The sequence below is a fragment of the Eptatretus burgeri genome, chromosome 10 (genome assembly GCF_056783735.1).
Source record: "Eptatretus burgeri isolate ZD-2024b chromosome 10, Ebu_testis_v1, whole genome shotgun sequence".
Lineage (NCBI taxonomy): Eukaryota > Metazoa > Chordata > Myxini > Myxiniformes > Myxinidae > Eptatretus > Eptatretus burgeri.
In genome coordinates this window covers 5,437,672-5,464,570 of record NC_140970.1, presented here as the reverse complement: position 1 = coordinate 5,464,570, position 26,899 = coordinate 5,437,672, and the positions used below count along the sequence as shown (strand labels likewise).

Sequence of the window (26,899 nt, the reverse complement as noted above, 5' to 3'; positions counted from 1 at the left end):
ATGCTGTGTGTAGCCCTTCAGTGTTCTCAAGAACATGGATTTGATTTCCAATCCGTGGACGCAGGCGGTGGACAAGCCTTCGTCAGGTGACCAATTTTGTTCAGTAAACGGTGATTTTCGTGGATATCGTTTTTAAATGATGTGTACTGCATTTGTTCTGATAATACCATTTAAGAATGTAAATATTACTTCATTGGATCAAGCAAGTGAAGTGTAATCTGACCTCCAGGTGATGTTTTGTTTTGTAGTTTATTATTAAAGTGCAGTATTCCAGAATTTTCCCCTCACCCAGCACCAACTGCCAACATACAGACAGTGTCAATGATTGAATCCCATTTGCATATTGTTGGCTTCAAATTTGCCATTGCTTGAGCTGGCACATGTGAATGATCAGCTGATTCATTGAGGAACTGATGGTGGAGTATAGAATTTTAGGGGATGTGCCAGTAACAGTTGGGAGATAAGAGGATAGTGGTATTTGCTTTGGAGGGACACACAGAGAGCAACAGTCAAGTTGGAGATACACAGGGAGAGCGGGAGTTAAGTTCTCGACTGGAGAGATATGGAGAGAGCGGTGGTTCAGTTCGCGATATAGAGAGAGCTGGAGAGGGAGAGCTGAAGTTTGGTTGGAGAGATGAAGGGAGAGTAGCAGTTAGGTTGTATAGATACTGGGAGAGTAGCAGTTTTGTTGGAGAGATACGGGGATCGTGGCAGTTGAGTTGGAGAGATATAGGGAGAGTGGTAGTTGCATTGGAGGGATACAGGAGAGCAACAATTGGGTTTGAAAGAGGCAAGGAGAGTGACAGTTAGTTGGAGAGATACAGGGAAAGTGTGTAGTTAAGTTGAAGAGTTGATGATGTACAGAGATGAGAAAGTGGTCACAGTCAGGTGACAAAGTGAAATTACCATTACATAGTGGATAAAAGCACCAAATTTGACAAAAGGCTCCCTTCAGGTCTTGTAATTAATTTTAGGTGAGGAATATTTTCGTGAATTATTTTCAAGTGTTCAGGGAAAGTACCAAAGTTCAAGATGGCCGACTCCCTTGATCACACACCACCAATCTTGTGTTCTTCAGGTTGTGGGAAGGCGAAATTAGTGTTAAATATGGGTTCTTGATTTTACTTAATCTAACTATGTTCCAACAATATCACACCTTATTTCTTCAAATAATTTTTGTAACAATGCCATCTTTGTAAGAGATTATTAAAATGCACATTCACCAGTATATCTCAGTGCAATTTATGTAAAACAGCAACACATATACAATGTTCTCTATGATTTATTTTACACATCTACAATGTCATCAATGTATTTGTCAGTTGTATGAATTGCATTTACACTTGCAAAGTGATAGGTATCAAAATTTCCTTTCCTGAATTTGCACTCGGAGCAGTCTCCAATGCAAGAGTCATGTTTAAGCTCTTTGCACGATGAAAACACGTCAGGGATTGTCAAACAAACTGGCATGCATGATTCCACCCTTTTGGTCCAACCAAAATCCTGTGGTGAAAGCATCAGTTATTATGTCTGTGTGCTGGTTGTCCAGATTCCAGTTTGATACACCGCCCGTTGGGTATGTTGACTTTGAGCATCCCGGGTGGGTGTAATTCTGCACATGAATCGATCCTTCAGGCAGAAGTGTTCTTTTCTTGCCTCATTTCCAGAATTCAGAAGACTAATTTTGGCATAGAGGATTACAATCAGTCTCTCAATTTTCTGGAAGTCCCCAGAGTCTCCATACAAAGGGGTGACAAGCCAGATACACAAATGTCTCTGCAATGTCTTTGTAGGCCTACCAAGCCTGCCAGGCAGATTCCTTTCTCTTGCCTCTGAAGGCTGATATGGTATCCCAATAACAACCAGATAATGGCACTGGTAGTGCCCATGATATCAACTGTACAAGATTGGCACAAATGCCAGTGGTGCTGTAAAATCTGCAATTCTTGCCCATGCTGAACACTACCTGCTATCTGGCAAAAGATTAGTCACAGTAGATCATGGAATTTACCAATAAAAATGGTTACTACATCTGTGTCGACAGCATGTACATACTTATACAATCCTTTTGCCCTGCTCCAGTGCATACAGTTTCAGAACCACAACCTTCATGTCAGCCTCCACATGATTACTTTTTGGCATGGGGCTGTTAGTACCGATGGATAACTCAGGTTCATCTGATGTGATGTAGACAATGTGGTGGAAAATAACTCAATTTCCACAAGTTGGATCAGCATTTGGCAGAAAGGATTATTCCTAACAAATAATGTCACCAATCTGTCGATCAATTTCAAAACATGGACAGTCCTTCAATATTATGCAAGTACCTCAACTTAATATATTATCTCAATTCAATCCTCAGTAACTTTTGTCCACCCTCAATTAATTGATCAACGAGGTCCATAGCTTTAGTGATTGATAATTAATATATCAATCAATCAATACAAGTTATCAATAACCAACGGTGTACCTTACTGTGATATAACCGATCATTTACATGCGTCCCAAGTTACTTGTTTTAAATTATACTGCTGTTCCAAAAGTGCAGACACGATGAGACTTATATGAGAAAGGTTTCTCAATTTGTAATTCCAAAACAAAACTTGATATGAATTATAACCAAAAGAAACATGATGGTTCGAATACCATTATGAATTGTAATGGAGAAAAAGACACAATGAACACAAAAATCTTGTGCCTCCAGTGCTCTCAATGAGTTATGTTTTCCTTTTATGAGCTGAGTCTGAAAGTAATTAACTTAAGTAATAATTAAGTATGAAAGTCCTGTGTGCTCTCCGAAAGTTACCATACACAACTTCCATTAGTTACCAACTGTTCCCCATGTTTATGTATGTGACATTGTTCTCGAATTAATTATTAATCGGTACAGGCAAGGATTTCATGTCTCTGATGTACACTGGCACCCACCTCACATTATTCATGTAGTCTGAAGCAAAAAACACATGTGTTAGCTCCTCCAAAACTGCCACATACAAAGGAAACGAATTCTCCCAATGAGCCATGATGATGATGATGATGATGATGATGATGAATACGTAAATAAAGGTTTCATGTCCCAGGATCATGTCCCAGTGCATCATGTCCCACTTTTCTTCTGCATGTCCAACCTCCAAGCTGCTGAAAAGTTCTTGGCTTTGGAGCCCTTGGAGAGCAGAAAAGCCTGAGACTGGAGGTCATGCAGGGTCAAGACAGTGACTTGGTGGGCATGCCCAGTTCTTGTGGGATGCAGCTCTTTCGGAGAAGACTTGGCAATGCTGGAGCAGACCACCTCTGCCTCTGAGATGGCTGCATTCCAACCAGAACCTTACAAGATGTATCTCAGTGTGTTCCAGAAGGCCTTCTCTTTATGAGGCCCATTTTTACATCACCATCTGTCCTGCTTCACCAGGACTGACTGGCCATTCCCTCTGTGCAAACTTTGCAAGGGCAAACAGAGGTTGATCAAATGTAGTCACCATTAGGATTTGTCCTGGATTGAGATATTCAATAACTTCCATCTGCACACCCATGCTGCTGGTTTAGGATGAATTCATCTTTTCAAAAACACCAAAGACATGGAAAAGAAAATGTTTTAATGCATTCAAATTTTGTGACATCAAAAATCCATATTTTGGTCCCAATTCTGCCTTCCTATGACTTGTATAAGCCAAGATTGGTGATATATTATGATGGGTATCAGCCATCTTGGATTTTTGTGTCTTACTTGGATACCCTGAAAATTTAAGAAGGGGTCCTAACCTAAAATGAATTCGTAAGCCCAAAGGAAGCATCATGCTAACTTTGGTGATATTATCCGCTCGGTAATGGTAATCTTGAAAAATGACACTAAATCGCCCAACTAACTGTGAGCAGTGACAGCAGTTCAATTGAAACAGAGAAGCAGATCAAGAGAGGTGTTGCTCCAACTTGTGTTGCTTAAATTGGCAGCCATAGCCCATGCGTACAGCAGCATGTAATCAGTCCCTTACCGGCCCAAAGTTGTTGTTGTTCAGCAGCATTTCCATATCTCTTCATGATGCTGCAACTCAACTCCGCTGCTTATACATGGCAATGCTCACAAGGCTTTCTCGCCTTTGGAGGATAGATTGGATGTGTGACAAGGATGGATTCAGACAAAATTTGGAGGACAGGTTGGGTGTGTGACAAGGACGAAATTATTAGACCTTGGTGAAGATCCGGATCCTCAAATTTTTAAGTGATTCTTCACCATTGAGAGATGAGCCTGGTGTTGGTTTAACGGTTAGGGTGGTGGCTTGAGATCTTAGGATCTTGAGATTAAGCCCTGTTGGCTGCTGAATTAACACCAGGGGGTTGACTCAGCCTGTCAGCCTTCTGAGATCGGTGAAACGAGCACCAGTATACTGGTAATAGGGGCACTGCATCAGTAGCATAGCCATGCCCCTAATCAATGATGCAACCAGCAGTCAAGCATTCAGCATACGAAGGGAACCATTGAGAAATAGGGCCAAAGGGGAACCATTGAGAGATAGGGCCAAAAATTATATATAGCATGATATCTCAAAATGTTGTGGGACGGATTCGTATGAAACTTGGTGGAGGCATTGGTGAGGTGACAAGAACAAGCTGATAACATTTTGGTTGAGGTCCGAATCCAGATCCGGCCTGTAGGTGGGAAACAAAATATAAACTAATCGGCCTGACAGAGGCATGCACTCGTCCGAGTGCCGTTACGTCGTTTTGAGTGCCAGAGTTATGTTATGCTGTTATAGCTACCAAGTGGCAGAGATATTGTGCTCCACTGAGTTCCCTCTTGTTTTATCGCTTCCCCACTGACCATTTTCATCATAAGTGGATAATCTCTTTCTTGTTTCATTTCTGTTGTTGTATGCTTTGTTCATAATCACTGTGGTTTTACTCATTCGCTTCTGTTGTGCAGTTTTGTTCAAAGTTAAGTATTGTAGAAGTTTAAAGAATGGGTTTTCATTCAATCCAATTTGCCATCTGAGCACACATTTAATCGAGCCTCCACTCTCGGGGTGTTGCAAACTGTCACCCCAAGGTGTTTGACATTCGGAATTAAACTATATTTCCACATTTCACCCTAAAATTTTGCCATTAAGCTCATGGGTTGGTTTGCATGGTGTTACATTCAAGGGAGGGGGGTATTGCATTGGTGTTGCTGTGGTTCTCAAGAACTTATTTTTCTTTCTTCCTTATTTTTTTTCTTCCTTATTTTTTCTTTTCTTTCTTCCTTTTTTTTTGTTTTGTTTTCGATCCTTCTGCTGCAGGGCCTTCCTTCCCCTTCTCTTTCTATTCTCTTTTCGAGGCCTACATATTATCTCATGAGGCGGTACTGCGTGGATTTTCAAGAAAAGAAAGTAGAGTAAAAAAAGGAAGTGGTGAAGAAGAAGATGAGGAAGAAGAAGAAGTGAGAGCTCTCGTGGTTGGTGGAAAGGCTGGTGAGAGGGGGAGTGAAAAGGCGGGAATGAACGGAGGACGTGCGTCTGGCTTGTGTGACGAGAGACCTGGCCTGTAAGACCTTGTTGAGGATTAGAGTGATCCCTCCGAGGACCGCTGCCCGTTGGAGGCACCGTCTGTGTTGAAGACACCGAGGCAGAGGAGAGCCTCACTGGGATACGTTGGTCGTAGGGGGAGCAGAAGCTTTTCTCCTCCTGAGTGTCACCTGAACTGACCTGAAGCAGCGTGTGGCTTCAAGGTGTTGCAGGAATTGCTCCGGCTCATTCATTGGTGAAGTTTGAGAACCCTTCCAGAAAGGGAGGGTGGCGGTGAAGTGTCAGCCTTGTGGCCTGTGGCTGTGGCGAGGCCATTGGAATATGAACTCAAACAGGCCGGAATTCTTATTATTATTATTATTATTATTCCCGCTCACCCAACTTTCTTCTTTACACATTATTTTCTTTATATCTTGGCAAATATTATTTTATTATTTCCCCCCCCCCCCCACTTGGGATTAGCTAGGGATACCTGGTGGGCCGTGGAATTGTCCGTCTTGTCCATTTTGTCTTGGCACCTGTCATCTTGGTCTTCCGAGCATGTTGATTAGGACCTCCGGAACAATAGACGGTGCCCGAGCCCTCTACCTGACGGCTAGGTCATAGCAATGGGAAGTTAACCTCGCTTAATGAGCAGTATCTTGGTATGTCCAAAGAAAGACAAAAACATTGAGAGTCTTTGTGATGACTTCAGTGTCTCACCTTTTTCTCAAGATTCTAGAGTATGTAATGCTGTTTGCAGCTGCTTGGTATAGATCGATGCAGTTTGGTTTGCTTGTTCTGTTGATGATAAAACAAGTCTGTACATTCATAGCATGGCGATGCTGCAGCAAATGTATCACGTGATGCACTTTGTCGTCTAGGACTGGGGACGCGGTGTATCGCTGGTGCAACTACAGGTGGATTCCCGTGAAGGGACCGATGAAGCAAATCAGTGTGAATGGGCCAGTTGTGTATGGTCTTAACAACTCAGGGAACATTTACCGCTATCTCCACGGGAGCTGGTTCACCATTGAGGGTAAGTTTTGAGCATTGTGTGATTGAGAGGAAGAGTGTCGTCCTCATACATAGGTGAAGAAAAGGGCAATGAAGCATGAGACTGAGGATTGAAATGTTGCAGCCCGAGCTGGTAAATTAATTGTGATCGGTTTGGGCAACAAAAAGTATCCAAAGTTATTGGCGTTCCCTTCACATAGAACAAGGACAATTGTGAAAGTTTTCAGACTTGTATCTCAAGGGAAAGAGGTGCAGGAAAGACCCTCAAGGGCTGTTATGTTTGTTATTTTAAATCCTTTTATTGTATTCATTGAGAGATATAGAGTGTCCCTTATGCTTACCAAATTGCAATGCAATCTTAGTCCTATTTACATAATGATTCAGAATCATACATCCAAATGCACATGATACAAGAAAGAGTGGTGATATTCCAAGAAGAGTAGAAATGATCCAAGTGCATCTCGCAATGCACCAACAATCTCACAAGCAAAACGCAAACAGGAACTATGTACCTTGAAGTGACATGGCTGGAGGTCAGGACGTTTCACTTCATCCCATCCATGATTATTGTAAAACCCCATATTATGGTAATTGTAAAATCATATTATGAACAGATTTGGATATTGGGCCATCTGAAAATTTTTGATGGCAGTGGAAAATGGCTGCCACAGCCATCAGCGGCTGAATTTGAGATGGCCTAATATCCAAATCTGTTCATAACATGATAGGCCACTAGTGTGCCAAATTTGGTGCTTTCCTCACAAAATGCACAATTGTTATGCTATATTTAGCGAAGTTGCCCCACTATTAGGTAAAGTAAAGGGATGAAATAAATATAAGAAAGAATAGAGGATTGAAGACCAAACGAAAAGCCCTACACCACACATCTTTCCCATTTCTCCACTAGACACATGGAAAGGACTAACTAAACAAATACTAATGAAGCAAGAAAAAGAGCAATCACAGATTGCAGACCCTCGCCAGGGCTTCTTTTGTGTGGCGTTTGTATACTGGTGTGTGACATAATAAGAGACATAATTAGAACTGCCACTTTATAACTGCTTGCCTAGATGACCGGATACCAAGACGTCCCACTTTGAGGAAACCCCGCTTTGATTGGACACCTGACCCTGAGCCATGACCTTTTTAATTTGCTGGTCGATAATGGCTTGAAAGATTAAAATAGTTTTCAAAATACGTGAACAAATATTTATATATAATCTCATTGTGTTCTCAAGGATTCACATGCTCCACACAAATAAACGAATTGCTCAATTTATCACAAATCATATCCCAGCACCTAAAATAAATGTTAAGGCCCTGTCACACCTTGACGATTTCGCCAACGTATGCCTGACGTATGAAAAATTTGGCTAAAACGCTGGCACACGTCAAATACGTTATGGGTAAGTTTGTATACGTTAAGAGCATGCTGGCATATGTCGTAGTACGCTGGCATACATCGTAGTACGCCGAGCTGTTAGACAAATTTTCCATGCTTGAAATTTTTCGACGTATGGCAGCGTATGATTCACATGTTCCGCATAACACTGGCCATAAGTTGTAGGCACGTTACGCGATTGTTGACACACGTTACTTGTAAGGTACTCATAAGTCGAAACATGTCAAGGTAATGGTTCGCGTCAGTGTGCCAGACTCCCTGTTTTTTTTTTTGTTTTTTTTTTCTTCGGTGTGACGGTGATGTTGACACTTCAATTTATAGTGCGGTTATAATATAATATAATATAATTAAAAGTCTGCCGCTCAACGATTTAAATCATAACCGCACTATAAACTGAAGTGTCAACAGCACAGTCATTCCGAAGAAAAAAAAAAAAACCAGGGAGTCTGGAACACTGACGCTAACCATTACCTCGACATGTTTCGACTTATGAGTAACGTACAAGTAAAGTATGTCGACGTATGTCAACGATCGCGTAACGTGCCTACAAATTATGCCAGCGTATGCGGAACGTGTGTCATACGCCGAGTATGTCGAGAAATTTTCAACATGCAGAAAATTTCTCGACGTACTACGACGTATGCCAGCGTGCTCTTAATGTATACAAACTTACCCATAACGTATTCGACGTGTGCCAGCTTGGTTCGGCAAATTTTTCATACGTCGGCATACGCTGGCTAAAACGTCAAGTTGTGACAGCGGCTTCACACTTCGATGTCTAGTGCGGTTATGATTTGAATCGTCGAGCCGCAGCCTATGAATAGCCTACGCCACGTGATCGTCGGCGATACGCTGCCACGATATGCATAAGTTAGACTATCGTTGGGCATAGGTTGTGAACGCCGACAACACGCTCAGCATTCGTTGGTATAAGTTATCTATATGTGATTAAAACGTTCTGTGTACGTTACTAATACGTTATGCATACGTCCAACACGTTATGATATGCCCAAAACTTAAAAAAAACATCAATAGTTCAGCATACGCCAGCGTTTTACATACATTTTGAAAACTTGCCATACGCTGGCTAAAATGTCAAGGTGTGACAGGGCCTTTAGTCAAGTTCACAGGCAACGTTGGCCTCAGATGCATAATAACAACAAACACCAAACCATCTTGGTTAAGAAATAAATGAAACTTGACTGCAGAGAAATAATTTGCTCAACCAGGAGGAAGAAAACTTATATTATTGTGAAAGATTTCAATGCCAACGTAGAAGCACAAAGAGAAAATAAAAAAGGAACTGAAAAGTTTGTTGTTTAACAATGGAATGAGAAAGAAGACACCAATACGAGGACTGTGTGGCGAGCAAGTATTGGCAGTGTGCGATGACTCTCAACTAACATACTTGAAGGGTTACACTTTTCGTTATTCACACCCTCGACCCACGATATCTGAGAGCAACACCAACCTTTCCATTCTTCACACCCTCATCCCACAATAACCATCTCCCTGTTATGATTGGTTGTGAAACTGCGATCCTTTGGACCAAGCCATTGTGTCCATGTGGTCTGTGGGGCAACATCATGCCTTTCATCCTTCATTGTCCTCATGACCTATGATTTCGATTGGTGCGGGTCTTGCATCACTGAAGACCATTTCACCACCTCTGCGATCTCAGCTAATTTGATTCTTCTTCTTCTTTCCTGATTCTCAGTGCCAGTGACCAGAAGTATTCCCCAATATGTTCCCCAAATATGTTCATGGAGGGACATTAAAGATTTTTTTTAAAGAAACACCTTTTATAAACAAAACCATTTATAGAGAGATAATCATTGCCTTTTCCATACATTTTACTGCTTGCTGGATGGAATAAGTGGTTCCTTCTGAAGTCAAACAAAAAGGCTTTTTGTGATCAAATCACCATTCCTTGTAGAATAATGCAGTCATTGTTTTATTAACTTTACTGTTGTCTTTTCCCTTAGATAGAACATGGCTTGCACGGCAAGTAATTTCCAAACGTGACAATATGTTCTACATACTTGAGCTGTCCACGAACATTTACTGCAGTCTGCAGTATAAAAATGATCCACTGCGCTCTTACTTCACGGGGTATTTTCCAATGTCTGTGATGGCTTGTGGTCTGAACGACTGCTGGGGCATCGACTCAACCGGAGACCTCAGATACATAATAACAACAAGTACCTGTGCCATCTCTCTGAGCTCCTTCTCAATCCCTGGAGACTTTGTAACATTGGATGTGAGCGACAATGGCGTTGTATACGTAATTGACTCAAAATCGAAGCTTTATCAAAGGTTTGTATCCATTTGATAAAAGTTCAGTTTCACGAGCTGCACTTTACCTCCTTCCTTCTCTCCTTTATTATTCTCTCCTTGTGCTCATCCTTTAAATAGCCCCGTACTCAACCCTTTTACTATGGACTGGTTACTTCTTCTTCTTCTTCTTTTTATTTTTCTTTATTTTTCTTTTTTTCTTCTTCTCCTTTTTCGTTCATTTTCTTCTTCTCCTTCTTCTTCACACCCCTCTCTTTGTTCATTCATTCCATTGATGTTGTTCTAACAGCGCTTCAAATGTCCCACCTTGTGACAATGCAAACACACGGTGTTCTTATACGGGCACATTTGTCGCAGGTGCAGACCCCCGCACCCCCAGCACCCCCGGAAAGCTCCTTCGCTCCCGGTGCGACCGTGCTGCGGTGCCCCTCGTCCCGCACCGCCAGGCGCGCGTGCGACCTGCGGCACTTGAGCCATCGCTCGGACTCCGGGCTGCACGACCTGCGCCACTTGTGCGGTCACCGCGTGGACCTCGATATTAGCCGACATGCCCCAGCTGGAGCTACTCATTACGTCCTGGCCAGCAATGGTCCGGACATCCGTGAGTGTCTGCTCGACAGACGAAGCAGTCGCGACCGCCGAGTCGAATGTGATGTCGGTCAACCGCAGGATGACTGCTACCATCTTTGCGTCTCGCAGACCAGAAATGAAACGATCTCTGAGCCGTGCCGGACGCTCCTCTGTCGTGAATTTGCACGGCACAGCCGAATGTTTCACCCGTGCTACGAAGTCCGCAACGCGCTCCTCGCCACCCTTAGCGAGATGATCTAACTGGAACCGCGCGAGATGTAACGACTTCTCTGGCGCCAAGTGGGTCTTCATTTTTGCCACGATGTCCTGAAAGGATAGCACGTCATCACTGGGTCTATGTGGATCCACCAAATCACTTAGCAGCCGGTAGTGCTCCGTTGATAGCGAGACGAGCAAGATCGCCTTGCGTTTCTCTTCATCCTCTACATCATTCGCCCGAAAGTAGCAACCTAACTGTTCAGAAAACAACTCGAACTCATCTCCCCCGAACACGGGTACACGTCCATGCGCTGTGCCCCGACCTTCTGCCATGCTCGTGTTGGCGAGACCCTTGGCTCCGTAGCTTGGAACCGCCCTGCACACGCCGATCCGAAGATCCTCGTCAGCCAACTGTAATGTACTGAAATGGAAGATGCTTAGCAGGCAGACACGAGCGGGAGGACAGTCGAGCCGGGCTGTATTGTACAAGTGCGAGCGCGGGCGTACTCTGCCCGGCGGCTCTCCTTTATTACGTATGCACACGCACGAGCCGCGTTCGACTACTGCATCCCTACGATGCCTCAGGCGGCACGCACACCTTATATCCCTTGCAGATACGATGACCACCACGACCACTCCTCCCATAATCACGCCCATCATGCATCATCATCATGCCCCTCCCCGTAGGCCCGCAGACTACACCACAGTATCGTACTGGCAGTACATTGCCGTTATGTTCTGTCACCTCAATCTTCCATGAGCCAAGGTTTTGTAGCCTGCAAAGAAGGTGAGAATGCTGTATTACCTACTCTTGCAGAGAAGGTGAGAAGCGCATCCAGGAATACGTCTCAGTCGCCATCCATTTTATCTGACGAGGAGGAGGGATGCGGACTTGGAGTCGCTAGAGGGGGAGGGATGCATACTTGGAGTTGGAAGGAGGTGGAGGGATGCAAACTTGAAAAAGAAAGGGGTTGAGGACTCGGTCATATTTTACACTAGCTGAAGTACCCGGGAATACCCGGGAAATTTGCCCTATTTTGTGCCCACTAAGCGATACTCACCATTTGCAGCCACGCTCCCAGCCCGTCAACAGGACTCCTGCACCCCTCCAAACGGGTTTCGAGCCCACATTCGCACCAACAACAAAGCGACCTCCATTTTTGTCAATTTGACTAACCCACTAACTCACATTACTCTGACCCCGGGGTCACTTGGGTGGGAATCATTCCTCCCCCCAATCACTAATCGCACCATGCATACCACATTCGCTCCATACACACAGGCCCGCTGGTCCTCACTCACTCCGTACACACAGGCCCGCTGGTCCTCACTCACTCCATACACACAGGCCCGCTGGTCCTCACTCACTCCATACACACAGGCCCGCTGGTCCTCACTCACTCCATACACACAGGCCCGCTGGTCCTCACTCACTCCATACACACAGGCCCGCTGGTCCTCACTCACTCCATACACACAGGCCCGCTGGTCCTCACTCACTCCATACACACAGGCCCGCTGGTCCTCACTCACTCCATACACACAGGCCCGCTGGTCCTCACTCACTCCATACACACAGGCCCGCTGGTCCTCACTCACTCCATACACACAGGCCCGCTGGTCCTCACTCACTCCATACACACAGGCCCGCTGGTCCTCACTCACTCCATACACACAGGCCCGCTGGTCCTCACTCACTCCATACACACAGGCCCGCTGGTCCTCACTCACTCCATACACACAGGCCCGCTGGTCCTCACTCACTCCATACACACAGGCCCGCTGGTCCTCACTCACTCCATACACACAGGCCCGCTGGTCCTCACTCACTCCATACACACAGGCCCGCTGGTCCTCACTCACTCCATACACACAGGCCCGCTGGTCCTCACTCACTCCATACACACAGGCCCGCTGGTCCTCACTCACTCCATACACACAGGCCCGCTGGTCCTCACTCACTCCATACACACAGGCCCGCTGGTCCTCACTCACTCCATACACACAGGCCCGCTGGTCCTCACTCACTCCATACACACAGGCCCGCTGGTCCTCACTCACTCCATACACACAGGCCCGCTGGTCCTCACTCACTCCATACACACAGGCCCGCTGGTCCTCACTCACTCCATACACACAGGCCCGCTGGTCCTCACTCACTCCATACACACAGGCCCGCTGGTCCTCACTCACTCCATACACACAGGCCCGCTGGTCCTCACTCACTCCATACACACAGGCCCGCTGGTCCTCACTCACTCCATACACACAGGCCCGCTGGTCCTCACTCACTCCATACACACAGGCCCGCTGGCCCTCACTCACTCCATACACACAGGCCCGCTGGCCCTCACTCACTCCATACACACAGGCCCGCTGGCCCTCACTCACTCACATCATTTATCTTCCCGTCATCGATTGTCTCCCTAACCCCCTTTATGGCTTGCCTGGCTCTTTCATGAGCAGATCGATCAGCAGTTAGCTGTTGCCGTGCGCGTGCAGTTCGAGAATTCAAATAACAGGAGGAGAATGTGAATGTTTAAAAAGTCAACGAATACGAACATTTTGTATTTCAAAAAACCCTAGCGTTTTTAACCATGAAGCCTTTTGTTATGATTAATATGCCGGCGCACTATTCGAAAGCCATTTTTTTTGTAATGGAAATTTTATTTATATATATATATATATATATTTTTTTTTTTTTAATACATATTTTTTTCATTTATATGGAGAGCCACTTAGCGCATCCTGGAGCTAAATGTTAGTTCTATAAATGTGTAAAGTTTCATCAAGATCGGTTCACTGGTCTCGGAGCTTATTCGTCACAAAAAAAACAGACAGACAGACAGACAGACACGGACAGAAGGACTGCCATTTATATAGTAGATTACATGGAATTTACACAGATCCCTACCAACATACTCTCAAGAGTCATTCCTGTCAAACTCCTTAATTATTCCACATTCTATTGGAAACTTATTCCCTTACAACAGCCCGGTGGAATGAGGTTATCTGCTCGTGTACACACACACACACACACACACACACACACACACACACACACACACACACACACACACACACACACACACACACACACACACACACACACACACACACACACACACACACACACACACACACACACATACCTCCTGGGGCTGCAAAATGGTGAGCATCACTGCAGATTATGTATCACGCGGTAAAACTGCAAAATCCGCAAAGAATAACCATCTGTGTGCCAGCAAGACGATTGTTCCCGCAAGTGCAAACCAACCAACCAGAAGGCATGACTGTGGTGCGATTGGTGGGTAAATCTAAATATGTGGAGTCGAAATATCTCCGCACATATCCGGACAGTGGCTATCTCCACACATATCTGAATGGCGGTTATCTCCAGATGTGCCAAACGGTGGTTTTGTCTGGACGGACCCGCCCCTCACACTTCCATCCCTTGCCCTCCCCTCACACTGCCTTCCCTTGCTCTCCCCATACACTGCCCTTCCTTCCCCTCCTCTCACACTTCTTTTGCCTTCCATTTCCCCACCCCTCCTTATTCCCTCACTCCCCCACCCATCCTCGCTCACCCCTGCTTCCTCACTCCTCCACCCTGACTTGGTCTCCTTACCACCTCGCTCTTCCACCCCTCTTTTTCTCTCCCCCCTCACCCTTAGTGTACCCCTTGTCCGGATGGTGGTTATCTCCACACATATCCGGATGATGGTTATTTCAGGACAGTGATTATCTCCATACGTGTCTGGAGGGTGGTTATCTCCAGATGGGTCTAGAGGATGGTTATGTTTGATGGGCCCTCCCCTCTCGCTGAATTCTCCTCCCCTCACACTGAATTCTCCTCCCCTCACACTTCTTTCCCCTCCCTTCAAGTTGCCTTCCATTCCCTCACTCCCCCACCCCTCCTCGCCCCACTCTCCTCCCTCACCCTTGCTTCCTCGCTTCTCCACCCCTCCTTCATCTCCCTACTTCCTCGGTCCTCCACTCTCCCCCCCCCCCACTTAGTATACACGTCGTCCAGATGGTGGTTATATCCAGACATGTCGGACAGCGGTTATGTCCGGACGGTACCTTCACACTACCTTACGCTGCCTTCCTTTGACATATATGGATGGTGTTTATGTCCGGACGGTGGTTATCTCCGGACGTGTCAGGACAGTGGTTATGTCCGGCCGCACCTTCCCCTCACACTGCCTTTCCTCGTGCTCCCCTCAAGCTGCCTTCCCTTTCCACATCCTCCTCATTCCCCTCCTTGCTCCTCTCTCCTTCCTCACTCCACCACCCCACCACCCCACCTCGATCTCCCTCCCTCCTCGCTCCCCCTGCCCTTGCCCAACCCTCCCTCCTCTCTCTCCCTCCCCTCCTTCTTACTCCTTCCTAAATATTACCATCAGCGAAGGGACGAGTTGTATTATCTCGTCTATACTAATAAATGTGTGTGTGGGTCCTCAATAACTTCAAAACCATGAAATGGATGATGGTTATATCTGTCGTCCAGATGGTGGTTATCTCCAGAAGGCAGCCTGAAACTTTGCATGCATACTAAGGGAACTCCGAGGTGGTGCATGAATGAAAATTGGGTGTTTGGGTTAATTTAAACACCCCTTTTGAAGATAACTTAGGGGGTGCTCATGATGAAAAACCAAAATAAGCCTTACCAAGATGGCGGCACGCCATCTTGGTGAGCTCTCTTTCAGCTGGCTCGATCTGAAGCCACCAATTTGTTTGGCCTGCTCAGCAATTCCTTGACTTGGAACAGGCCGTAATATAATGGTTTCTTACTCAAAAAGTTTTTTGTTTGTTGTTTTTTAAACTTTCCTCACTCATGTCATCGAATGCCTGATCATCATACCTACAAATCAATGGATACTTTGCAGTGCTTATAAACATCCAGAGATGCCAGCACCGCACATTCCATAACCGCTAGAATCTCTTGATCTCAACTGAATTTAAAAATTTCAACTTCTTTATTCCCCTCAGCAGTAGTTCCGAATGCTGACAAAAAAGTTTTCACACGTCCAATTCAGACATCCCTTCGCATTCTGGGAGTCAATGGGTGCATGCTGCCTGGTGTTGGCTTCATGGTTAGGGTAGTGGGCTTAGGATCATTGGATTCTGAGTTCAAATCACCCTCGGCTTTTGAATTAATACAAGGTGGGGTTGACTCTGCTTGTCATCCTTCCGAGGTCGGCAAATGAGTGCTCGATTGCTGGTGTCCTGTGTTGGAATGGCGACCCATCCAAGATTGTGCCCAATAACCAAGGAGACTGCTTCAGCAGCACCACTGCTTTACAGAGAGTATGGTCCCAATGGATGGATGGAATGGGTGCATCAGGGGAGTATCTTCAGAAAATAGTGCCTATGGCAAGCACTGAAATTGCGCCCCTGTCCAAACATCTGACACCCATCTTTTAGATAACTTTACCATAATATCAGCTCAAAAATACAACCCAAGCTCGTTAATCTTTTAATTAAGAAATTATGGCACGACATGAAAATTATAACTGCACCTTCCTTGCTTTCACTGATGCAAATTTGGTCTCTGATGTGCTCAAAGTCAGTTTTTTTCAGTTCCTTCTCTTTCTACACTCAGCAGAGCAAGATCACAGAGTCTGCCTTGACCCATGGAGGCTCTCAAATATGAAAGTATTAATTTTAACTTGCTGAATGATCTCTCACAGCTGGCGATGGAAACTGCAATGGTAAGCATTATCTGAATAGCAATGCGAAGGTCGAGGAAGATGCTCTCATCTCCAGACTGAACAATAAATTCGAGAAGTTCTTCAGGTCTTGATATTTCATGTTGGCCTGACTTGATAGTAACATTCTGCAATCCAAAAAATTTTCATATAGCTGCTGTCCATCAACATCAGACATGTACAATTCACCCAAATTTTCACATTTCTTCTTTTGGTCGTTACTGTCAGCGCTGTAACACAGCCCCTCGACATCGAGAAGGAACCCTAACTTGGAGTCAGTGTCGTGCAAACGAGCAAACCTTTCGTCCATTTCTCTGTGAAGACAGTCGAGTGTTCCCTTCATGACTCTTTCCATTTCCTCCTTGGCTGTTAACCCAGCATCTCTCGAGTTCTCATCAGCCATTCCTTTCTTTCGTCTCTGTCGTCTTTAAACTTCAATATTCCATTCCTGACAGAGACCGTGTCCTGCTCAGTGGTGACCCCCCCCCCCACCTTCAAGTGGTGCCCAGGGCATGTGCCATACCTTAGGTACGCCACTGGGGTGCATGGTGTTTGTATAATCAATCGACGATCGATAATCACTTGCCAAGCCAGCTGTTCCTTAGCAACTGTTTCATTGCGGTGCTTGCTTAAGTGCTTAAGCCAATTGGCGAGTGCTCTACAATATTCACACTGTCACTGAATACTGTTCATCGATCAACTTGAACAAAGTTCATGGGCCACTCACCTGCGATGGTCCCACGTCGCTCTGTGGTGTGTTGGGCGGTGGCTGGCTCGCTGAAAATGTACAATTTTATTTTACAAGACATTTCCCCTTTTTGTACGATCTCCTTTCATTATATGACTTGTCACTTCGGCAAAGATAAGTTCATATAAAAAAATTTAACATTTCCTTTTTAAACGTTTCTTCAACCATTTTGCCGGAGTGCTTGTTTGGAGCGCTTTTGTTGGAGCGATCTCTAAAAGCTTCCATGGCGATATTGTGGCATGGTTGTCCATGTGGACATCTCTGGCATTAAGAAAGCAAAATAAATTAGATGTTTACAATGAGTAAAGAATGTTTTCAGTTACAAAGCAATGAATCACCACATCATGGCAGGATAGCGAGAGGTAGGCATGCTCGCTCTCAGCTGTCTAGCCTGGGTTCCAATCCCGACCCAGCTAGAAATTGTCATCCCGGTGTTTCACAGGAGGGGTGATTCATCAATGTGTGTGCCGTCTCTCGGATGGATGTTAAACTGGGCGTCCCATCTGCAGGAATCCCTCCCCCCTCTCCTCTCCCCCTCCACACTCCCCCTCCTCTCTCTCCCCTCTTTCTCTCTCACACCTATCGCAGCCCTCTCCCTTTCTCTGACCCCACCCCTCTCTCGCTCCTTTCTTCGCCCCCACCCCCTTTTTCTCCCACCATTCCCCCTCTATTGAGGGGACTGTAGCATGTACGAATCAGATTCTGAGTGAGCCGACCGGAGGGGTGTAAAGGTCGCTGCATGTGCGAGCATGCAGGCAGGCCTTTGCCAGGTAGGTGTTGTGGGTTTTAAATGCTCCTGCCTGATTTTATATAGAACCTGTCAGTTAAAAGGAAAATGTTGCTGTTTGGGCATATTTTATCGCCCTTCCCTTGTCACACTACCTTCCATTCTCTCCCTCCTCTCTCCCGACTCTATCCTTCCCCTCCCTCCTCTTTCCCTTCCCTCCTTCTTACCCCCCCCTCCTTAATATTTCTGTCAGTGAAGCGGCGGGTTGTCTTTGCCAGTATTAAATAAAAACCTACTTGAGATGTCCGGAGTATAAAACAATGTCCGGATTGGACAAATAAACACTTTTCTTTTTTTTGCAGTCAGAGCTGCTGCTAAGGTCGATTCCATATTTTATAATTTGAATTTCAGCTCAGGTGAAGATATTCAAGAGGTTATCGCATTTCAGTTGTACTTCTTATAAAAGTCCAGAGAGTTGAATTCGCACATTATTTGATACTCCGGATGGAGGTTATCTCAGGACGTATCCGGCCAGTGGTTATGTTCGGACAGTGGTTCTCTCCACATGTGCCCAGAGCGTGATTATCTCCAGATGTGTCCAGAGATATGTCTGTCATATCTCTCAAGGTGTATGTCTCCAGATGTGTCAGGAATGTGTTTGTCTCCTGAGAAATCCGGGTGGTGTTTATCTCCTGGCAGTGTTTGTTTCCGAACGTATTTGTGCGGTGCTTGTCTCTGGGCTTGTCCGGACGATTTTTGTCTCCAGACGATGTTTGTTTCCGGACGTGTCGGGGGCAGTGTTTATATCCGAGCAGTGTTTGTCTCTGGACGTGTCCAGGCGATGTTTGTCTCCGGATGTATCCTGATGGTGTTTGTCGCCGGATGTGTCTGGGTGGTGCTCGTCTCCGGATGTGTCCGGGCGGTGTTTTTCTCTGGGTGGCGTTTGTCTCCGGATGTGTCCTGGGAGTATTTATTTCTGGGCGGTGTTTGTCTACAGACATGTCTGGGCGGGACGTGTTTGTCTCCAAACGTGGGCAGGCGGTATTTATTTCCGGGCGGTGTTTGTCTCCGAATCCGATATTTTAAAAAATGATTCTTAACAAATCAGTGATGGGGCCATAAAACGAGATAGAACATGATATCTCAAGAAATTTTGGATGGATTCAAACAAAACTTTGTGGATAAGGTTGGGTGTGTGAGAAGGAAGAATTGATTTGACATTGGTGAGGATCTGGATCCGGATACGAGATTTTAAATTTTATCAACTCCACCACCAAACGTGGATTGAGGTTGTTTTCATCCTTGACTGCTTGTTACTTGGCAAATATACACACACACACACACAATATATATATATATATATATATATATATATATATATATATATATATATATATATATATATATATATATATATATATATATGACAAGTATGTTGATCACTTCCGTTTGTCTGTCCGCTCACCTTCAATCGCCTACTGGTCACAAATTTAAACAGGTCAGGTCAGGTATGGGAGCAATGCATCGCTGTGTCCACTTTCCGCCGGTACTCTGGCCTCCGTCTGACCATCCCCCAGGCAGATGCCTAGCCCACCCCCATCTCCTTGAGATGCCGATCAACCTGCTGCAACCATGAGGCACGTGTTCGGCCCATTGACCTCCTCCACTCATGAGGCTCCCTCGCTGAGAGAATCTGGTGAGCAGGATCAGCGTCAGGAAAATGAGCCACATGTCCATACAGCCGCAGCTGACGCTCACGGACTACGCAGGTAACGAATCTCAATTCTGTCTCTCAGAAACCGCTCATTGGACTCAAAGTGTGACCAGTGACAGCCAAGGATTCTCCAAAGAGACCTGGTACCAAAGAAATTAAGTCTCCATCTGAAATGCCTGGTCAGAGTCCAAGTCCCACATCCGTAGAGCAAGACGAAGCACCAAGAAGCTGAAGACTCGGACTTTCGTCGTCCTGCACAAGTACCGACAGCACCACACCTCATGATCCAGTGAATCCATGACTCCCCAAGCTCGACCCAGACATATGTTGACCTCTGACTCACAGCCAGCAGAGACAAGAATATCAATTCCAAGGTAAGTGAATCTCTCTGTGACCTCCCTCAAGGTTCACCACCATCACAGATCATCCTCAATCCAAAACCATATATTTTTTTCTTCCCTTGCTAACCCCCTCAGCCACCCAACCCCACTCCACCCCAAGCTCTTCTCCTTCCAAATTTCCAGGTTATCACTCCTGAAAGTTTCCATCTTGTCCTTTCCTGCTTCCCCACCCATTGATTGTCCAAGGCCCCTCTATTTTACCCTTAAACTCCACAGTTTGTGCCCCCCCTCAACTCCCCCATCTATGCTGTTCCATCCTGATCCATTCAGCATACGAGCTCTTCCACGAGCCTTGACGATGCATACAAAATTTTTTTTAAAAACAGGCATTTTTCACAAGTTATGAAATCACAGATACATTCAATTCACCATCATTTCCACCTTTACTTCAGTTGCCGCCATAGGCCAGGGCCTCATTGGTCTATGCATAAATCTGGCTGAAACATGGTCTGTCAGTAGTAACCCACTTCTTGTTAAACTCAAAAAAATCCAGGCTCACTACTCACTTCCACTCATCTGTTCCTCTTTTCTCTCCCCTTTGGAACCAACTCCCCCAGTCTGTTCAGTCCCATTCTTCCCTCCAGGGCTTCACAACAACTGTTCACCACTATCTCAAGTCACCCCCATCTCGACTCCTGATCTTTCCCACCTCAAATTACCCCAGTCCCGGAGCACTCCCGTTTTTCAGGTGATTGTGATTCCCCCGCCCCCACCCCCACATCTCCCCTGACCTATTTGAACTTGTCAGTTTGGTTTGTTCCTTTTCTGTTTCATCTCCGATTTCTCTTTGTTGTGTTTTAGGTTGTGCACAGCTGTATGTGCTCACCTCATGTATCTTTCTCCCTCTCCCCTTGATTTCACTCTCACCTCCACTCTGCTGTTGGTATTTCCTATTTTGTTCCATTCAATCCTGATCTCAGTCTTCCACAAACCTCAACCATGTATACAAAAATTAAATACAATATAATAAATTCACCAACATGAGTACATTACATTTTTTGATGGATTACAGCTTCCCATTAAAAGGGTAATGAAATTACGTCACATATTTGTACTGCGAGAGATATTTTTATGTGAAAACTCACACCACCTCAATTTAATGTTGCAATTTTAATTTTTTTTATCATCAGCGTTGGAGTGAAGACGAACATCTCAAGCTGGGTTGCTCTTCTCCCGGAAAAGAACATCACATCATTATCAGTGGATGGCGATCAGCTGTGGCTCGTAACTGTACAAGGCACAATTATGCTCTGCAATGTCTAGTATCATGTTGTCTTTGCATCCAATTACCCTTATTAATCTCAATAATGGTGAACAGGCATTTGTAATGATCTTATAATCAATAGCATGTTTCGCAAACTGGGTTTTATTTGTTTGAAAGGCTCAGAACATTGATTTGTTTGATTTAAAAAAAACAAAAAATCATTTACATTAAACATATTTCTCGATTTCCACAGAATGTTTTTCAATACTCCCTTACCTCGAGGCCAAATGTTGATTACAAGCACCAAAAGTGAAATACTCTATTTGAATTACTTTATATTAAAAAAAATTATATATATATATATATATATATATATATATATATATATATATATATATATATATATATATATATATATATATATATATATATATATATATATATATATATATATATATACACGTATATGAAGAAGAACAGTCCAATCAACACCTATCAAAAGTCAATTCTGATTGGACGTTCTCTACTGATGCGTCATCACTTCCCAATGGTCCAGGTGGGAAGAGCCTGTTCAGTGTTCAGCTCTCCAAATGGAGGTTGCAGAGTCTGAGGCGGAGCCGCTAAATCTGTTGTGGAATCTTCATGACAATCTGTGATCATGAGACGAGTTTCTCTCGTCACTCGTCTCGTCTCATGGAACACAAACTCGTCTTTGTTGCATATACATATATATATATATATATATATATATATATATATATATATATATATATATATATATATATATATATTCTGTGATTGATTGAATGTACAATCTTTCTGATAAATGAAATAAATTTGAATAAAAAAAAATGGAAAAAATGGTCACCTTTCTATTGGACTTTTTATTCTTTTTGTATACATTGTCGAGGCTCGTATGAGAGCCAACACACAACGCACAGTGAGGGGGGCATGAGACAAGAGGGGTGGGAGAGGGAAGGCCAAAACAGTGGGGAACAGAGACACTCGGAGATCTGTGGATCGAGAAGGATGGGGCAGAGAACACGGGGTATAAAAAATGGACATACAGTGGGGAACAGACATACAAGGAGATCTGTGGAAGGGAGAGGGATGGGGTGGGGAACACGGGGTATACAAAATGTACATCCAGTGGGGAACAGAGATACTAGGAGATCTGTGGAAGGGAGAGGGATGAGGTGGGGAACATGGTGTATCCAAAATGGACATACAGTGGGGAACAGAGACACAAGGAAATCTGTGGAAGGTTGAGGGATGGGGTGGGGAACACGGTGTACACAAGAGTTTATTCCAAAGGTGGGGAAAAAGAGGGATGAAAGAGTGAAGGTGAGAAATTATTCATGATTTTGGTAGTTTTACCAGAAGGGGGTTGTTGGCGGACCTTGAGCGCCCTGCGGAAATATGGTGGGGACATATCGCAGACAGAGCAGGGGGTGGGGGGGGCGAGACCAGAGTGGAGATGGTCGAAGACAGAAAGACCAATGACCTGTCTGTGGTGAGAGAGTGAGAGGCCCAAAGATTCAGCCTCACTGTGGGAGATACCTGTGATCCTGAATGCCTTGGTTTGCACAGCATGAAGCCGAGAAAGGTGAGAGGTGGGAGCACGAGCCCAGAGTGGAGAGCAGTACTCCATCAGGCTGTGGATGAAAGCTTTGTATGTGGTCAGGAGCTCAGGTGTGGCCGAGGAAGGACTTTGCACGACGGAGGATTCCCAGTTGGCGACTGGCTTTGGAGGCCAGGTTGGAAATGTGTGGCTTTCCCTGGAAAGATCATGGCAGATCATGAGACCCAGAAGCTTGAATGAAAGATCTTCTTCCAGAAGATTATTGAGAAAGTAGATTGGGGGGGGGGGGGTTCGAAACGGTCCTTGTGGAGAGACATCGTGAGAGTGTGAGATTTATCAGGATTGAAAGACATGTTCCACGTGATGGACCAATTTGTGATTTTACCCAGATCTGCAGTGAGAGAAGAAGCTGCTGCTTGCCGGTCTGAGGGATGACAGATGGTACGGCAGAGGGTGGAGTCATTAGCATAGAGATAAAGAGGATTTTCCAGAGTCGGGGAGGTCATTGATGAAAAAGAGAAAAAGAAACCAGAACGCTGCCTTGAGGAACTCCAGCTTGGACAGGAAGAAGGGAAGAGAGAACTCAATTTAGGGCCACATGTTGGCTGCGACAGGAGAGGAAGTCTGCGAGCCAAGAGTGGAGATGGCATTGGATACCATAGAAAGAGAGTTTAGTGAGCAGGGCAGGGTGCCAGACCGTGTCAAAAGCACGCGATATGTCTTGGGATATGGCTCTGATTTCATGTCTCGCATTGAGTACCTCCATCCATTGTTGGGAGAGCAGAAGCAGCATATCCATGGTAGAGTGACCTGGTCTGAAACCAAATTGATGATCAGAAATCAAGCCATTGGAGAAGAGGAATGGTGGGAAAAGGGTGAGTGGGGAGAGTTGAGGGAGAAGGGTGAGGGGGGAGTTTTTCAGAAATGTGAGAGGGAAGCTTTGAGGTGAAAGAGTGTGAAGGTTGCTTTGAGAGGGGGGGGGGGGGTGAGAGGGGTGAATTGGCACTGAAGCTGGGAAAAAATGACGATTGAAGGAAAGCGAACATACATAGCAAACTGGTGTTTTTTAAATTTTGGGGCAGAAATGCGATTAAAGACATTTCTTGAGGGATGCAATAAAGGCGAATTCGGAGAATGGAGAGAAGAAACGATGTTACAGTTGAATTTTTTAGACATGGTAGGAAGGAGAGGTCTAATTAAGAGCAGTCTGTTGAAGTAGAAAAAGAGTGGTGAATTATGATACAGTAATGAGATCCAAATGTGTGAAAGAGGAAGATGAAGCATTATAAGATCGCTTTTATTATTATTATTATTATTATTATTATTATTATTATTATTTTTTGAGAGAGATTGCATAAGATTAGGTGAAGCAAAGGTTGAAGAAAAGACTGTGAAGTGAATGGTGAATTTGGATCGGTAAATGCAGAGGGTGGAAACGGATCACGTGGTCACGGGAGAACCACGCGGTTACGGGAGGTGTATCGTTAAAAGTGAATTTATTTCTTGTTCTTCTTATTTTTAAAAAATAAGGATTGCATAAGATTCGGAATAGGAACAGTTGAAGTAAAATTGTGGAGGTGCATGGTGAATTTGGACTGGTAAATGCAGAGTAAAGCTGATGGATCAATGAAAAGTAATAGGAAGAGTGTAGTGAGACACCTGGTTACAGGAGGTGCATAATTAGGAAGGATGCAAGGAAAATTATTATTTTTTGACGGATTTTTTTAAGATTAGATAAGATTGGAGAATGGAAGGTTGTGGGAAGAAATCGTGAAAGTAATGGTGAGAGTGGGTCAGCTCAAACGGAAGAAAGATGGTGTGGGAGAAGAAGGAGAAGAAGAAGAAGTAGGAGGAGGAGGAGGAGGAGGAGGAGGAGGAGGAGGAGGAGGAGGAGGAGGAGGAGGAGGAGGATCGGTACTTGAAGGTATGGAGTGAGAAAGGGGTGTTCATTTTGTTATTTTTTTTAATTTAAGACAAGAAACAGAGTGTGTTGTTGGGAGAGATAAATGGGGTGCCATCGGGAAAAGTGGGGAAAATAGGAATTGATGGTAATAGGGAGAGAATACAAATAAGACGATAAAACACCTTGACGGGAAGGACGGGTAGGCCTCAAGGAGCCCGATAAGACAAGGTCGACAAAAACTCACAAAAGAGCACGATTTTTGAAACAAAACCGAACTAGGAACACACAGGAAACATGTAGGTCATAGAACAAACAGTTAAAATATGACAAATAACGACTGGAAACTTAATTATGAGAAAGTTGGCAGAGACCCCTGAGAGAAGCTGCTGTTTCTTCAAACCCAGAACTGGAAGTGTTTTTCATTATTTTTTATTTTTTGGATTTTTTGAGGGGTTTTGGAGATAGCAAAGCTTTTGTGTATGCTTTCCATGGTGTTGACATTTGAAGTGCAGATTAAAAGTACTTAATTGTCACGGCATTTTTGGGAAAAATGTATGGCAATTTTTAACAAGAAAGTGTTGTGGAAATGGATTATATGGGTTAAGATTGTTTAGCTTAGAAATAGTTAGTCCTTCCTTTTTGTACACAATATCAAAGTTTGTGGAAGAGCTGTAACAATGAATGGATCAGGATGCAACAGCATGTAAACAACAATAGAGAGGGGAGAAACACCAATCGCAGGGTTGATGGTCAAAACAGAGGGAGATTTGTACAATCAATGAGTGTGCAGAGGAATGAGGGTATATAAAAATGTCGGGTCTACATCGGTTAAGACCGACCTGGGTGGATAGCTGAATGGCTCTACCTTGGAGGCAAACACGTGATCCTTGGAGATTATAGTGCACGGGATGGAGGGGTATATAATAATGTCGGGTCCACACTGGTTAAGACAGACCTGGGCAGATAGCTGAACGGTTCTACGTTGGAGGCAAACACATGATCCTTGGAGATTGTCGTGCATGGGATGGAGCGCGGCAAGGACGCATAGCAGACGGAAGCACAAGGGTTTATACTTGAACGCACAACTAATAGACAGACACAAGCAACTTTAATAGATAAGGGTTTCATGAACATAAATCAAATGTTTATAATGGAAATAAATAAAAAACGTTATTATAAAAATGTGAGGTGAACTCATGCCTAAAGTTGAGATGCTTCCACACAGTCACGAAAACAGACAAGGGGAAAAATAAAAGAAAAGAAAATCCCTTCCTTTATTCTGGCATTTAGCTTTATGTCCAGAGATGATCTTTTATGAGCTTAGGGATTGAACCACGTCGTCCTGCGTGGAAGACCGCACCCGAAAATGGTGCCAAGCCGCTCTCTGGGTGGTAAACGTACATGAGGTATTCATGAGGCAGTATTCAATGCCAAGGCTCACCAACCACTGTGCAGCTTCTTCTCACGAACGAATATGCCGACCCCACTCCTCTCGTATAGCACGTCCACTAACAATGATGGCCCAGCTTCCTCCTCGAACACACAACAGGATAATGTTGAGTTATTGCTGAGAGACGCGCTCCTCTTCTTCTCTCTCAGAAACGTACAACTTCGCGACTCAGCCGAACAGTAATGGCTAGCGTCTCACTCTAGCTTGCGGACAAATTCACACAGCATGAACGCGAGAATCATGCAGCTTTCTTTGGTGTGTCGAAGAGAAGCCAGTGAGCGAGACCCTTCCGTCTCCACCGCGTACCTCACACCAACTCTCTGCTCTCCCGATCATGCCCTCTTGTCTCTCTTGCACCTTCTCATATCACACTGACATATCCCAAGCCTCAGGGTGTGGCCTGCCAGTTGTTGTTGTTGTCAAAGCATCGTTCCTTTTATAGCCAGCTTTGTAAATGCAAAAACGTAGGAAAAGGTTACAGG

General features: G+C 44.7%; 1 protein-coding gene across 1 annotated transcript in view; it reads left to right on the top strand.

Moving 5' to 3' along the window:
• Window positions 1-21,796, top strand: part of LOC147017875 (fish-egg lectin-like) — a 31,032-nt gene extending 9,236 nt beyond the window's left edge. The window contains exons 2-5 of the mRNA XM_085896941.1: window positions 14-86; window positions 6,359-6,513; window positions 9,879-10,209; window positions 21,409-21,796. Coding sequence (XP_085753067.1) covers window positions 14-86; window positions 6,359-6,513; window positions 9,879-10,209; window positions 21,409-21,541 — 692 coding nt within the window. The 3' untranslated portion in view covers window positions 21,542-21,796. The remainder of the gene's footprint in view (window positions 1-13; window positions 87-6,358; window positions 6,514-9,878; window positions 10,210-21,408) is intronic.
• The last annotated feature ends 5,103 nt before the right edge of the window (window positions 21,797-26,899 follow it).